The 16,799-nt window shown below is 38.2% G+C and overlaps 1 protein-coding gene across 2 annotated transcripts in view; it reads left to right on the top strand.

The window, feature by feature from the left end:
- The window catches only part of LOC126463418 (gamma-butyrobetaine dioxygenase-like), a 200,870-nt gene that overhangs the window by 170,585 nt on the left and 13,486 nt on the right, over positions 1-16,799 (top strand). For both annotated transcript variants that reach the window (XM_050096156.1, XM_050096155.1), the window contains exons 5-7: positions 7,667-7,801; positions 13,752-13,857; positions 13,966-14,168. In XM_050096156.1, coding sequence (XP_049952113.1) covers positions 7,667-7,801; positions 13,752-13,857; positions 13,966-14,168 — 444 coding nt within the window. The remainder of the gene's footprint in view (positions 1-7,666; positions 7,802-13,751; positions 13,858-13,965; positions 14,169-16,799) is intronic.

Below are 16,799 nucleotides of genomic sequence, written 5' to 3'. Positions count from 1 at the left end.
AATCCCGGGAGCGGAAAAATCTTACCTTAGGGGGAAAAAAGGACAGGTATACACTCACACACACACACATATCCATCTGCACATACACGGGGCCAAACTCTTTGCCTTTTAATATGTCTGCTTGTGTCTGTATATGTGTGGATGGATATGTGTGTGTGTCCGAGTGTATACCCATCCTTTTTTCCCCCTAAGGTAAGTCTTTCCGCTCCCGGGATTGGAATGACTCCTTACTCTCTCCTTTAAAACCCACATCCTTTCATCTTTCCCTCTCCTTCCCTCTTTCCTGATGAAGCAACCGTCGGTTGCGAAAGCTAGAATTTTGTGTGTATGTATGTGTCTGTTTGTGTTTCTATCGACCTGCCAGCACTTTCGTATGGTAAGTCACATCATCTTTGTTTTTAAATATATTTTTCCCGCGTGGAATGTTTCCCTATTTTATATATATATATATTCGTTGACTCGGGCTTCACAGCATGACTCCTCACATGCCAATAAAAAACTGTCTCTCACAAAATTTCGCCCGGCAAGTACAGACAGCAGAAAAAGGACGTTAGAGAGTGGCAATCTGGCAACACTGTAACCACGTGTGTGATAAGTACCTCTGGCAGCACATATTAGTCGGGCTGTACAGTTGGTGCAGTAGATAGAGTTTTGGGTTAGCATGCAGGAAGTCGATAGTTCAATCCTTGGTTGGATTGCATTTTATATTTGCTACTTTCATTCTGACATTTCATACTATAATATACACTGCTTCTTAGGTCACATGTACCCTAAATTTACAACATCTTGTAAACCTGAACATAACAAAAAATGTCCAAATGTGTGTGAATTTCTAATGGACCAAACTGCTGAGGTCATTGGTCCCTAGACTTACTCTTTACTTAAACTAACTTACACTAACCTATGCTAAGAAGAACAAACATTCCCACACCCAAGGGAGAATCTGAACCACTGGCGGCAGGGGCCGTGCAATCCATGACATGGCGCCTCAAACTACGCGGCTACTCCGCCCAGCGGACATAACAAATACGTGGTTAGACAAATAAGAAGTAGACAGTTGAAACAAATGACCTGTCATAGAACAGAATAACTACAAAAACAATATCAGTTTTGAGATGCTAAAGATGATAACAGCACAGTAACACAACATCTACTTGTCATTTATACAACATGTAATATGGGCACTCAGATGTCTCACACTAGCAACCAGTGACAATAATAATGTCTGTATTAATGAGCAAGTGACCTTCACAATTGAATACGTCATTCTCAGATCAACAGATGCCCAAAGCAACCCCCCTTCATGTCCACACATTGTGCAAACCACCGGATCATACAGCTCTGGACCCTTAGCAGCAAAACTGCGTACATAGAAACAAGAGCAGCATGAACACGCGCTACCAGTTCTTCCACATTCGTAGGTGGAGAAGATACTCCTTCAGGTGTCCCCACAGGAAGAAATACAGGGGATTTATGTCAGGTGAACATGGTGGCCATACAACTGGACCTCCACGTCCGAGCTATTTCCTTGGAAATGTTCTGTCCAAGTACTGTCGCACATTAATTCCAGAATGTGGAGGTGCACCATCATGTAGTTGAACATCTTTCAGCATGTCAGGCAGCTAGTTTGAGAGGAACATATGATATCTTAGTGGAGTCAACTGGTCAGACAACATGTAGGGGTCATAACACTTGTCGCCCAATATTCCAGCCCAAAATGAACTTGATATCCAAGGTCGCAGGTGACGTGCTGGTTAACCTCAGACCAATGCTAAGCACTGCACATATTGAAGACCCTCACATGTGAATGCTGCTTCATCTGACCATATTAAGGTGTTCACGAAGTCATTGTTGGCTTCCTGTTGTTGTTGGAACCATTCACAGAATTGCATCTGCTGATGGCAATCTGCAGGATACAGGTGTTACGTGAAAGCATAATGATAGGGGTGCAGCCCATGCTCGTGAAGTATGTAATGACTATGCACTGCGAGACATGTAGCTGCCTTGCTATGCTACGTGTACTTCGCTGAGGTTCTTGGTGTATGACCTCCAGAATAGCTTCCTCAGTAGCTGGAGTACAGCGAGTCCGTGGATGACCTCTGTCATGCAATGGTGGAAGGAGAGAACTTGACTTCTGAAGGCGCTGCTTCAGATGACCAAACACGTTATTACCTGGATTGCAGTGATGAGGATTTCTAACAGCATACTCACGAGCGGCAACACGAGCCCATTTATCAGATTCACCAAGGACCAGAGGCATATCCAAATATTCATCATTTGCATATGCCAAACATCTGCCACACTGGTTTAGATGTTTACAATGAGAAAATTTGACACATGTACGCATGTACATTGAAGTCTGTCATGGGCGCGTTACTCCATTTGCAACTAGTCCCTGTCTGGTGGACGGTGCCATCAGTCCTGCATGCTGTTCCATCTAACATGCTTTACCCCTCTGACATATATTATTCTGCATGTTTCATCCTGATACCGCTAATTGTGAAATGTTCGGTTTCAAATTACACTGTTTCCCGAACAGTAATAGACGTGATGTTTCCACAATCCCATCGATAGAATAATAATAATAATAATAGTAGTAGTAGTAGTAGTAGTAGTACTAGTAGTCGTAGTAGTAGTAGTAGTAGTAGTAGTAATGCATTTAGATACATACTAAACAGCATGTGGTTACCAGGCTCAATATTGAAAAGCATAATTAGTGAAACCATGGTGAGAACACAAACAAATAGTAACAGAGTTTGGACATTAATTGCAAAGCACGTTGCTAGTCCTACTCGTAAAGTAAGGCCCTAATGAAATGTAATGGGCCTGAAAGAGGCAAGAATAATAGTTGGTACTAATCTATGGGACCATTGGAGGAGGTTACAAACAAAACAGGTTTTGCATCTACTAGATGAAGTGGTGCAAATAAATTCATGCCCACTACGTGGAAAGGATTTCTTCAAAAACTGACCAATCTTCCATTTATACGATTGTAATATGTAAGTGCAAATGTTTTCTAGAGGACTTGCTACAATTGCTTTTGGTGATTAATATGCTGGATACCATACCACCTGGACTACATTTACCTAGTAAAAAACATTTGCCTCAACCAAGGATCGAAGCATCGACTTCTTGCACGCTAACCCAAAACTTTATCCATTGCATCAACTACACAGCACTACAAATACATGCAGACAGAGGTAGTTACCACACATGTGGTTTCAGTGTTGCTAGATTGCCATTCTTTAATATCCTTTTTCTGCCGGATGTACTCGCTGGACGAAATTTTGTAAGAGGCATTTTTTTTTTTCGCTGGAATGTGAGGAGTCGCGCTGCAAAGCCCGAGTGCACGAATTTTGCTTCACCCTATATAATAATAATAATAATAATAATAATAATAATAATAATAATAAACCCCGTGGAGGCCCGGGAAAAGAATAGGCCCCCGGTATGTTCTGCCAGTCGTAAAAGGCGACGAAAAGAACAAACCACTGATAGGGCTAACCCCCCTTTTAGTGTGATTAGTTGGTTCAGGACAGAACTAAAGAAGCCTCGGACAAGCGCCGTCATGGTCGGGGACGACGCTTGAACCCTATGCCCGCCCACAATGGTAACGACACTGCTAGCCAACTGGAAAATGATTTAAATCCGAATAGAGGTGTTTTGCAGGATATGCTTCCTGCAACCACCCTAGAAGGAAAACAAAGACAGAGGATGAGATGGTCAGATGAAGTTAATCGACACCTCATGTTCTGTTATTACCAAGCAACAAACCTAGGAACCAACACAACTGGATACAGATCACAAGTATACACAACATTTATTACCAGATACCCGGAATTAAAATTTTTAACAGAACAACGACTAGCTGATCAGATCCGTGTAATAATCAAAAATAACAGGATACCCCAGTCAGAATTAGAAAACATCAAACAACAAGTACAACAAATACTGGAACAAAATAATGTGCAATCAGAAGAAGAAGAAAACACAGTAATGGACTCAAACATCCCAGAGCAAACAAACAAAGACCAACACGCATCAATTAAACAATCAGAGGAAAACGAAATCTTAAGACAGCCACCAGAACAAGCACAAATAGAACACGAAGAGACACACGTGTTAGATATAGAAGAGAAATTTCAGCTGACATATATAGAATACAAAGACACAAATACAGACATTAGACCATTCTTGCATAGACCGCCAAATAACCCACAAGTCGAAACAACAATAAAAACTATCAACACAATCATACACAACAAAATAAATGAAAACACAACTATGGAAGAGTTACAACTACTGGTTTATATAGGAGCACTCACTACACTAAATATACACACTAGGCAGAGATCAGAACAAACCAACACACAGAAGAAACCCACAAAACCAGCATGGCAACACAGGTTACAAATCAGAATAGAAAAACTGAGAAAAGACATCGGACAGCTAACACAATTTATAAAAAATGAAATATCAGACAAAAAACGAAAAAGGTTAGGAAAAATCTCACAACAAGAAGCAATAGAGCAATTAGATGAAAAAAAGCAGAAATTGCAAGCATTGGCCAAACGACTTAGAAGATACAAAAAAAGTGAAAATAGAAGGAAACAAAACCAAACATTCAACACAAACCAAAAGAGATTTTACCAAACAATGGATAACACACACATTAAAATAGACAATCCACCAAACGTAACAGACATGGAACACTTCTGGAGCAGCATATGGTCAAACCCGGTACAACATAACAGGCATGCACGGTGGATACAAGCAGAAACAGACACATACAAGATGATACCACAAATGCCTGAAGTGATAATTTTGCAACATGAAGTCACCCGAGCAATTAATTCTACACACAATTGGAAAGCCCCTGGAAATGATAAAATAGCAAATTACTGGCTAAAGAAGTTCACCTCAACACATTCACATCTAACTAAGTTATTTAACAGTTACATTGCAGACCCATACACATTCCCTGATACACTTGCACATGGAATAACCTATCTGAAACCTAAAGATCAAGCAGACACAGCAAACCCAGCTAAATATCGCCCCATAACATGCCTACCAACAATATACAAAATATTAACTTCAGTCATCACACAGAAATTAATGACACATACAACACAGAACAAAATTATAAATGAAGAACAAAAAGGCTGCTGCAGAGGAGCACGAGGATGTAAAGAGCAACTGATAATTGATACAGAGGTGACATATCAAGCTAAAACTAAACAAAGGTCCCTACACTACGCATACATTGATTACCAAAAAGCCTTTGATAGTGTACCCCACTCATGGTTACTACAGATATTGGAAATATACAAAGTAGATCCTAAATTGATACAGTTTCTAAACACAGTAATGAAAAACTGGAAAACCACACTTAATATCCAAACAAATTCAGATAACATCACATCACAGCCAATACAGATTAAGCGTGGAATATACCAAGGAGACTCATTAAGTCCTTTCTGGTTCTGTCTTGCTCTGAACCCACTATCCAACATGCTAAATAATACAAATTATGGATACAATATTACTGGAACATACCCACACAAAATCACACATTTGCTATACATGGATGATCTAAAACTACTGGCAGCAACAAATCAACAACTCAACCAATTACTAAAGATAACAGAAGTATTCAGCAATGATATAAATATGGCTTTTGGAACAGACAAATGTAAGAAAAATAGGATAGTCAAGGGCAAACACACTAAACAAGAAGATTACATATTGGATAACCACAGCGACGGCATAGAAGCGATGGAAAAAACAGATGCCTATAAATACCTAGGATACAGACAAAAAATAGGAATAGATCATACAAATATTAAAGAAGAACTAAAAGAAAAATATAGACAAAGACTAACAAAAATACTGAAAACAGAATTGACAGCAAGAAACAAGACAAAAGCTATAAATACTTATGCTATACCAGTATTGACCTACTCATTTGGAGTAGTGAAATGGAGTGACACAGACCTAGAAGCACTCAATACACTTACACGATCACAATGCCACAAATATAGAATACATCACATACATTCAGCAACAGAAAGATTCACATTAAGCAGAAAGGAAGGTGGAAGGGGATTTATAGATATAAAAAACCTACATTATGGACAGGTAGACAATTTAAGAAAATTCTTTCTATAACGAGCAGAAACTAGCAAAATACACAAAGCAATCACTCATATAAATACATCAGCTACACCATTGCAATTTCATAACCACTTCTACAACCCTTTACATCACATAACATCAACAGATACAAAGAAAGTAAATTGGAAAAAGAAAACACTACACGGCAAGCACCCGTATCATCTAACACAGCCACACATAGATCAAGACGCATCCAACACATGGCTAAGAAACGGCAATATATACAGTGAGACGGAAGGATTCATGATCGCAATACAGGATCAAACAATAAACACCAGATATTACAGCAAGCATATTATTAAAGATCCCAATACCACAACAGATAAATGCAGACTTTGCAAACAACAAATAGAAACAGTAGATCACATCACAAGCGGATGTACAATACTAGCAAATACAGAATACCCCAGAAGACATGACAATGTAGCAAAAATAATACATCAACAACTTGCCATAAAACATAAACTAATAAAACAACACGTTCCCACATACAAGTACACACCACAAAATGTACTGGAGAATGATGAATACAAATTATACTGGAACAGAACGATTATAACAGATAAAACAACACCACATAACAAGCCTGACATCATACTCACCAATAAAAAGAAGAAATTAACACAACTAATTGAAATATCCATACCCAACACAACAAATATACAGAAGAAAACAGGAGAAAAAATTGAAAAATACATCCAACTGGCTGAGGAAGTCAAGGACATGTGGCATCAGGATAAAGTCGACATTATCCCAATTATACTATCAACTACAGGAGTCATACCTCACAATATCCACCAGTACATCAATGCAATACAGCTACATCCAAACATATATATAAAACTACAAAAATCTGTAATTATTGATACATGTTCAATTACCCGAAAGTTCCTAAATGCAATATAACATATACCATACAGTTACAAGGAAGTCACGCTTGACCGAGGTCCGCGTCACGTTCCATTTTTAACCAGACTTAAGCCTGAGAAAAAAAAGTCAATAATAATAATAAGAAGAAGAAGAAGAAGAAGAAGAAGAAGAAGAAGGCGTTTAGATACATACTAAACAGCATGTGGTTACCAGACTCAGTGATGAAAGGCATAATTAGTGGGACCATGGTGAGAACACAAACAAATAGTAACCAAGTTTGGACATTAACTGCAAAGCACATTGCTAGCCCTACTGGTAAAGTAAGGCCCTAACGAAATGTCTATATATAGGGGTGCAGGGTATTTCAAAATTTGGTAGAGCTTAAAATGATTTCATGCAGCATTTTAAAATGTTCTTGTTTTTGCATGTGGCATTAGTTGGGAATAGTATAACAATAAGGAGCTGCTATTTGAAGTAAATTGATTGCCATACCACATTATTAATTTCTAGGACTAGACACAATTATCTAATGTAAGACTAAACTCTAATCTTATCAGGATACCTTTACCACAGTGTACTGGAAATTTTTGTATTATTGGTGTTTTTAATTTCATTTCAGTGACCAATCTCTTCTATTATGGCTTGAGGCTTTAGCTGTTTATGGTGTGGCAATAGTTACTGAGACACCTAGCAGTAAAGAAGAAATTTCTAAACTTGCCAACAGAATTGCTTTTCCTCGGAAAACACATTATGGGTAAGCAACTTCTCAAAATAGAACCAGATATATACCAATTTCTGTACTTCATACACTTGGAAAAATGAAAAGTATATACACTGATCAGCCAGAGCATTATGAACACTGACCATCTATCAATATGAACCATCCAGGTGAGAGCAGTGTCACCTTACGAGGAATGACTGTTAGTCAGACCCACGCACAATACAGGTAGTTTTAGTGAGTGTGCTGTCCATGTGTAGAATGGGAAAGGTGTGCAATCTATCTAAATTTGACCAAGGACCAATTTTGCTGTCCTGGAGGCTCGATACAAGCATTTCGGAAACTTCATGATTTGTCAGGTGTTCGAGGATTCTGTGGTGAGCGTTTTCAACACGTGTCAAAAGCAAAGTGAAACCATGTCCAGACATCATGTGGTTGGGAGGCCATCCCTCATTACAGACATCAGACGTTGTAGGCTGGGCAGACTGGTGAAACAGGGCAGGAGGTGAACTGTGGGGGACTAACATCGAGACTTTAATGCTGGCAGAATACAAGTGTGTCTGAACACACAGTGCACCCAACACTCCTAATGATGGCCTCCACAGCTGACAGCCCATGCATGTGCCTATGTTAACACTACATCAGCAGCTACAACTGAAATGGGCGCATGACCATTGGCACTGGATGTTGGCACAGTGGCAGAGCATTGCACAGTCTGGTGAATTGACACCTTCTTCATCATGCCGATGGGAGGGCAGGAAGCCATCACCTTCCAAGAGAGCAACTCATTGGCACCTGTACTGCAGGATGGAGGCGAGATGGTGGGAGCTCCATTATACTCTGGGGAACATTCTTGTGTTCATCCATAGGTGCAGTGGAGCTCATGCAAGGCGCAGTGATGGCAAAGGGGTATTGTACACTGGTTGCAGACTATGTACACCCCTTCACGACGATCATGTTTCCCAATGGAAACAGTGTTTTTCAACAAGATAATGCCCGTCTCACAAGGCCAGGAGTGTGTTGGAGTGGTTTGAGGAACACAGTGGTTAGTTCCAGTTGATGAACTGGTCCCCCAACCTGCCAGGTCTGAACCCAATCGAACACATCTGTTATATGACTGAACATGATGTCAGTTATCATTGCACCCTCCCTCCCTGGGATTTACCGGAATTTGGTGACTTTCATGTGCAGATGTGGTGCCAGCTCCCTCCAGTGACTTACTAAAGCCTCATTGCTTCCATGCCATGACATGACATGTCGCTGCTATTATCCTACCAAAGGTGGATAATACCGGCTATTATGTAGATGGTCTTAATGTTCTGGCTCATCAGTGTACCTTTTGAACATAGCTTTATTTTCTTGTTAGCTAACTGTACCATATATGGAATAACTTAAATACTTGATTGTAAAAGAAATTTTTTGTTAGAATTTAAGGTCTTATCAAAAGCATGGATGAATAGTTCCTGTGTTGACAAGAAGAGGACAGCAGTCTGCTGCTGTCATGCAGTGGGAACAGTTGTTTCGAATTTGTTTTGTTTCATTTGGGAGAGACAAATCTAAATCATGATGTCCACCAACCAGTTTCAAATTACTGGTAACATTTTTCATATCCCCATACCTAATATCATATCATTGTACCAAACAGTCTTTCATTTTGGTAGAGATAACCTGTATTTAGTGCATTGGATAGCAGCTTGCTAAAAGTAGATACATGAATTGCCATGCACTGTGATACCTCAAGTTTCCTCACCCCAACTTCTGTGGGCAGTATTTTAACAATCATCTGAACCATTTTATATCCTTGCCAAAGAACTCAGAAGACTTTTATCATTCTCTTCTTTAGTTGTACTGAACTAAAGACTGCAGTTATATGGGAGATGTATGATAAATGAAATGTATGGTGGTGGGTGGGTCTCTAGTTCATCGTACTTTGAGCAAACACACTGATAATATCAAGACAGCACAAAACACATACACCAGATTTGTCTTTGGAGAACAAAGTAATTTTTTTTCAATAACAGCTGAGCGCTTAAAATAAAAGATAAATAATAAAAAATAACAAATTATTTTTTGAATGATTTCATGATGCTAGCAGCTGTCATTCTCTTTATTTCATGTACAATTGTACAGTTTTGGCCATAGGGCATTTTCACTTATCTAAAACGGAAGCATTATACATTGGACACATTAGTGACACTTTTGATTTTGATTTAGGAACAAGTCATATCGGTAGATATATTAGGAGTATTATAACTTACTTTACGTATGATTTTTTAGTAGTCAATTATGCCATGTATGTCATTGCTCCTATGACTCCATGTTATACTCATAAAATAAATTAGAGAGGTTTTATGGTATACATAAGGTCCATGTTTTAACCTACTTAACACTAGGAAGATTATAATTATTTTACAGAAATTTGTTAATTAACCTGCATGTGCTTTTGTTCTCAATTATATTTAAGTATCGTTCACCATTGGTGTTGTAGCGTCTTGAACCACAAGGAAGCAAGGGAAAGGATTTTGTTATGGGTGGCCAGTATCTGTTTTCTACAACACAAATGCACATGTGGATTAATACTGTTATTTATTTACATGAACTGGAAAATTTACTTAACTGGAATAGAGTCTATGTTTGTGGTACAAGCTCATCAGTAATAGTCATCATGCAGACTGATGTAAACTAGTCCCTCTATAGTCATTAATCTGGTCGCTATGCACCATCGTAGCCTAACCCCGCTCTGCAAGTAAACTGACAGATGCCAAACAGGATGATTGAGCAAGACTGAGGGATTGACTGAGTGAGGCCGTCCAATCAGTTGCAGCAGCCTAAATACGTGCTGTCAAGATGGCGTAGGCAGTGTGTTGCTTGTGCATGTGTCTCTGGCCTCTCTTGTGATAGGCGCACTTGATCCAGCACCTACTATTCAATTTTTGCACTTCATCTTTGCCAACCAATGTGCTGGCAACAGATTACACCAGTATCTTCAAAAATGACATGCTCCCACAGTAAAAGAACTAATATTTACAAATTATTTTAAAGAATTTACATCTAGTCATTTGCACCAGTGATGAACAATAATTAAATATAATTGAGAATAAAAGCATGTGCAGGTTAATTGACAAATTTCTGTAAAATAATTATGATGTTCCTAGTCTTAAGGAGGTTAAAACATGGGCCTTACATATAAGAGCTTGCAAAGCTCCTAAAATAGTGTAAAACTTCTCTAATTTATTTTATGAACATAACATGGAATCATAGGAGTAATGACATACATGGCATAATTTACTAGTAAAAATCATGAATAAGGTAAGTTATAATGCACCTAGCATATCTGTAAATATGACTTGTTCTTAAACCAAAATCACAAGTGTCACTAATGTATCCAATGTATAATGCTCCTGTTTTAGATAACTGAAAATGGCCTAAGGCCAGAATCATGTGGCTTCTTACCACCAGATTCTCTGAACTTTTGAAATGGAAGTTATCCTTACAACACATCCTCTGCTTCTGTAATTGTCCTGACCCCAGTCCCAGGTAGCTGACTTACCTGCACCCTCCACCCAACAGTTCTCCCTCCGTCTGTCCTGAAACGCCCTCCCAATTCATGTACCCTCATCACCTTCAGCGTGTGTCACTTCCCACCACCATCAACAGTCGTGCCAGCCCATACACCTGCCACCTTCTCTCCCACATCCCTAGTTAGCAAACTGGCCAATTACTTCCTAGTCACTGGCCACTGACCTCTAGCCCCCTCTGTGCTTCCCACTTCCCTCTGTCCACCCCACCTAATGCTACCCCACTGCAACTTGGCACAAAATAGCACTGGCATGATTAATGTAGCTGGCACCACATGGGTGATAGGCATGTGCATGCATGTGTGCGTATTTATGTATTTTATTCTAGCTCGTCAAAGTATAATTCCAGAAGCTAGCAAGTTTTCTTTCTTTTGTGTATGCCTATTAACAACTCAATGTTTCTGCTTTTTGACATGTGGTGCTTTTTAATCCTAAAGTATTTCCATTACAAGTAATAGCATAAAAAACATTGGATTTTGAACACTCAACATCCAGCCTGTAGGAATTGATGTAAGACAGTGGACCATTTACAGATTGGGAAGAAAACTATATAAATGATCAATGACTATGGATGGCTTCTTTGCCTGTTATAATAGATTTTGAGGAAGCTTCTGACTCAGTATCAACAAAATCTGAACCAATTGCCCTCAAGAAACAAGGAATTTATTCACTCTGTTTTAGTATTCCAAAGAATGTATCCATTAATGGTGCAGCTTCTGTTACACTACATCTGCATAATGGGAAATTCTGAACTGAAAGAGAAGTCATGCAGAAAGTTTCTACACCAATTACACTATTCTTAGCAGCTTTGGAGTAAGATTTCTGATTATTAAACTAACAAAATTTAGACGAAATATATCATGTTAACTTTGTTGATGATTTTGCACTATTTGCTGCTTGTGCAGACAAAGTTCAATAGTATATGAAAAACTTAATAGAGCAAGATTGAAAGTAAGCTTGAAAATCAATTATAATAAGACTGTGATGATGTTCAGTGAGCACTTCAAACAGAAAATAATAATAACTGACAATGAAGTCATGAAATCGCTTGATAAATTTTTGTACGTATAGAAGTGGAAGGCAACGTCTGGTTGGACAAGAAAAGTAAACAGAAGAGCAAAAATTTCATTTCTGGTCTACAGCAATGAGACATAGAATTCTATTGCAAAAGCCATTCAAAAATTGAGGGTTACTCGCTGTCCAATGGAGAGATGCTTGATAGGAATTACTAGGTGAGGCAAAAAAAGAAACAAATGCAGCAGGGAAAAGACTTGAGGAAAAGGTGTAATTCTTACAACTGTAGTGAAATGGATGTGGGTAGTGCATGTAATGAGGTGAACCAACAAGACCAATGGTGGTCCAAGGAAGTTGAATGCTGGATCGAAGGAGGTAATAAAAGACCAAGATGGAAAGCTAATTAAAGGTGCATGAATGACATTAGACAACTTGCTGGGGCAACATGGATGTTTGTAGCTGAAGACTGTAATACACAGAAAAGACTAGAGGAAGCCTTTAAAAATCAGTGTATGTCAAACAACTGGTTGATAGTGACTATTTTCTTTTTAATATTCGACCAAGAATATGACATTACCATCATCATATTGTTTACGTCCACTGAAATATGTTTGGTCATAGCCACTGGGTAATATCATAGTTTCCACTTTATCCAGTAACATTTATGACATAGATTATTTATGTTCCATCTATGACTTCCCAGTGCCATATTCATAAAATATGTTAGTAATGGGAAGTGTAGCTTATTTGATGCAAGAAATTGGAAATGTTTTGGAGGTACCATCATGAGATAATATGGTTTGACACCTTTGTTAGTACTTAAGTTTCATTATTAAGCTAAATAACTAATACTCAATATCTGGTGCTAGATAGATCTCTAATCCTGAAAAAGAAATTTTGTGTGATAAACACCAGGTTCCATTGCAGTTCTAGCTCCACGTTATACTACAAATGAGGCTAAATTATATGGTTCATACATGGAGAAAGACAAGAAACATCCTCTTTGGTTGGATTGTAGCTAGTAATGGACTTCAGATTTAAACTGTTCTACCAGTGTTAGTTCATGTAATCTCTACTGCAAAGATACTGAAGATCACAGTGTACTATATGTGAATTTAGTATGAATTAGGATAAACTGCTAAACACAACGTAGATGAGGTATTGAGCAGCAGACACGCACATTTAAAAGCAGATTAAGCTATCAGACAAAGTCCATCAGATTTAGAAAAACACACACACAGAGTCATACACACATAATGTTGACACACATCTACACCTTCCGGGTAATTTTTCCTTGACTCATACAAATAAAAACAATATTGGATTAATTCAGTAATGTGACTTGTTGGTCTTTATGATGACTGATAATCTGAGTCTATCTTCTCTTCTTACAGAGAGACATTTGAAGTAAAACACAAACCAGGTACAACAAACCCTGCATATCTCAATACACCACTACAAATGCATACTGACCTGCCATACTACGAATACAAACCAGGGGTAATTATTCCTTTGTACAACCTGTAAATTCATTGTGTGTATAATTCAATTTTCTACTTCATTGTATAGTGCTGCAAGCAAAGGTCATTGTAAACATTACTGTTTCAGTTGAATCTACTCCATTGTCTGGTACAGACAGATGGACCTGGTGGAGAAAATCTAATAACCGATGGATTTTATGTTGGTAACCATATGAAGAAGCATAATCCAGATTTCTACAAACTTCTTTCCACAGTTCCTGTAGAATGGCTGGATATAGGTGAAGAGGATGGGATTAAATTTCACACATTGTATAGGGCACCAGTGATTTGGTGAGAAGAAAATCCAGTTATATAATAATCTACTCGTTTCTGAAAATTTGCCATAAAGAAAATATATTTAGAGGTTTTGAAAAATTGTTTTGTTAATGCTGTGATTAGGATTGTGTTTGTATTAGGAGAAACTCATATACATATCATATTCTTTTTAAAATATCAACTTAATATGTGAAAGATATGATTTTTTAAGAGCTGCTGCTTTTACAGCTTTACCACTCACATGCTGTTTACCTTTTCACAACAGGAACAGAACCAGTCACGACATATAGCAGTTAAATATACAGTATCTTGAGCTAAGTCAAGAGACACAAAGTACTCAGCACAAGTTAAAAATAATAAGAGAATGCAACAACTGAATTTGTCACCAAGAGAAAATCAGTGATATAGTATTAGTGTCAAAGCAAAATGAGATTTTTTAAGTCAGTGTATGAAGCCTCAGGTCAGATATTACATTTATTATGCTTCTGTTTCTGTACCACTTAGGCTCCCATATGACATATAACTCAGTAATCTCATGGGAATTGGTAGTCGTAGGAATGTGCGTAGTACAAGCTTTTTATATCAAACAAAAATTCAGTTGAGGAAAGTAATAAATTATGAGACAGTATTGCTCACCAGTACTTTCAGCTATGAGAAAGTAGCCATTGAGTTCAGTAGCCAATGATTTCCATGTGTTATCACTCTTACCACAGCTGTTTTTGTTTGTTTCCTATTTAACAATGTTCCAAATCATTTTCACTTTTGTAGTAATGTGTTTTATTTTTTTGTGAGCAGTGTTTTACTTTTTTAGATAAGAGATGTTACAATACTGATGGTAATGACATTTCATATCAGCTTGTCTCAGTGGTGCATGACACTTATTGGCACGCCTCACCTCTTCCCTTGGCGCCCAGGGCACAACACTTTATTGCTCTCTTCCCCCTCCCCATCCTTCCTTCTTCAGTGCCCAGCATATGAGACTACACTTCACTGATGCATCCCTCCCCCTCCAGAAACACATGTAGTAATATAGTATATAGAATTTGCTCTAATAATAATATATTTTCTGTGAATCTTGTTTGTCTTGAAGACTATTTGGCACCCCTCTCCATGTGGCACCCGGGGCATGATAGACCCACTTGCCTCCCCCCCCCTCCACCCCATCCCCTCACTACACCACTAGCTCATCCTCTGAATTAGGCACAGACCTCTCTTCCCAGCACAAGTTACTTTTCTTTACATCTGTGCACGTTAAAGAAAAAATAAAATTTTTCATCTAAACTTTTTGATAAGTCTCTTTTCAGCAGTCCTGTCATAATTTTTTGATAAACATCATTATGATGTCATTGTTTATGATTCTGCAATACAATACTTATCTTCTACTATCAAAACAATGTTGGTCAGCATATTTTACTGTCAGTATTTGACCATCAGTGTCTGTTGAATTATGTTTTTCAATCCTCATTGAGAACTTTGCTGTGGAAAAATAATCCAGTGCTGTACAATAACTACTCTACTTTTCTTCAGTCATTGCTCTATGACAGAAAATAAACATTATGAAAAGGATGGATTGGTACTCACACATAGAAGAGGTGTTGAGTGGAACACAGGCACATTGAAAAAAGACTGCTTGGTATTATTAGCTATCAAAGTCCTTCATCAGATGTATACAACACAAAACACACACACACATTCACACGTTGATCTCCAGATATGTTTTGATATTGTTATTCCAGCATGAATTTTCTGTTATTAGAAAATAAAAATGCCCTCCATGTATCATTCCTGTAGGAATTGTGAAATGAAGGTTGGACTAATTATGACATGCAAAGAAGCAATTAAGCAATCATTCTTGTAGTAGTACATAAGCAATTGGAATGGGAAGAAACCCTAATCATTCTCTCTGACATTCACTTCACAGATATTTGTGAAGTATGTATTTAGATGTAGATGACAAATATGGTTTCTGAGTGGAGCTTGCATAATATTTTTAATACTGCCTCTAGTTGCTTTATGATACTTAAGAAGTTCCCCTCTATTGGGCTGCAGGATGTCGGTACTAATATTTTGGGTGTTTCTGGATCCAATAGTGTGGAAGAGCATTCAAAGCACTGTTCAACACAATATTCATTAACCTGATGTGTTTGGGGCACTCCATTTTTAGTATATATAGCCTCTCCCCCTTCCTTCTTGCTGATTTAATAGTAATATGAAATTAGCCTATATCTATCAAGAGGTATATATTCAATTTCAGTGATTTCCATGTGATGTTCTGATAAGCACAACACATTCTACCAACATTCAGTCTGCCCTTTCATTCTCCTGTATGGGTAATAGTAGTTAGTGGCAGCATGGGCTGCCAACACTGACAGTGACCACCAGTATGAACACAAAAAATAATGAGCAAATGTACCGCTTTGGAACTTGTTGCCTTTGTTGAGCTGTCTCTTATTTTGAATATTATTCGCACTTACTGCTACGTGAATTCCTGCATTGGTGACTCAAGACAGCAATTTTTTTTATGCGGACTCGATGAACACACCACGTGGCTCAACAGCAAGACTGTGAACATTGAAGTCCATCAGAAGCTATCAGGGCCTTTCACCAGTTTGGGCACCATGTCACAATGAGTACATAGAGCACCAA

Source organism: Schistocerca serialis, chromosome 1 (assembly GCF_023864345.2).
Source record: "Schistocerca serialis cubense isolate TAMUIC-IGC-003099 chromosome 1, iqSchSeri2.2, whole genome shotgun sequence".
NCBI lineage: Eukaryota > Metazoa > Arthropoda > Insecta > Orthoptera > Acrididae > Schistocerca > Schistocerca serialis.
Note: the sequence above shows the minus strand (reverse complement) of the source record. Positions and strands in the feature narration are given on the sequence as shown.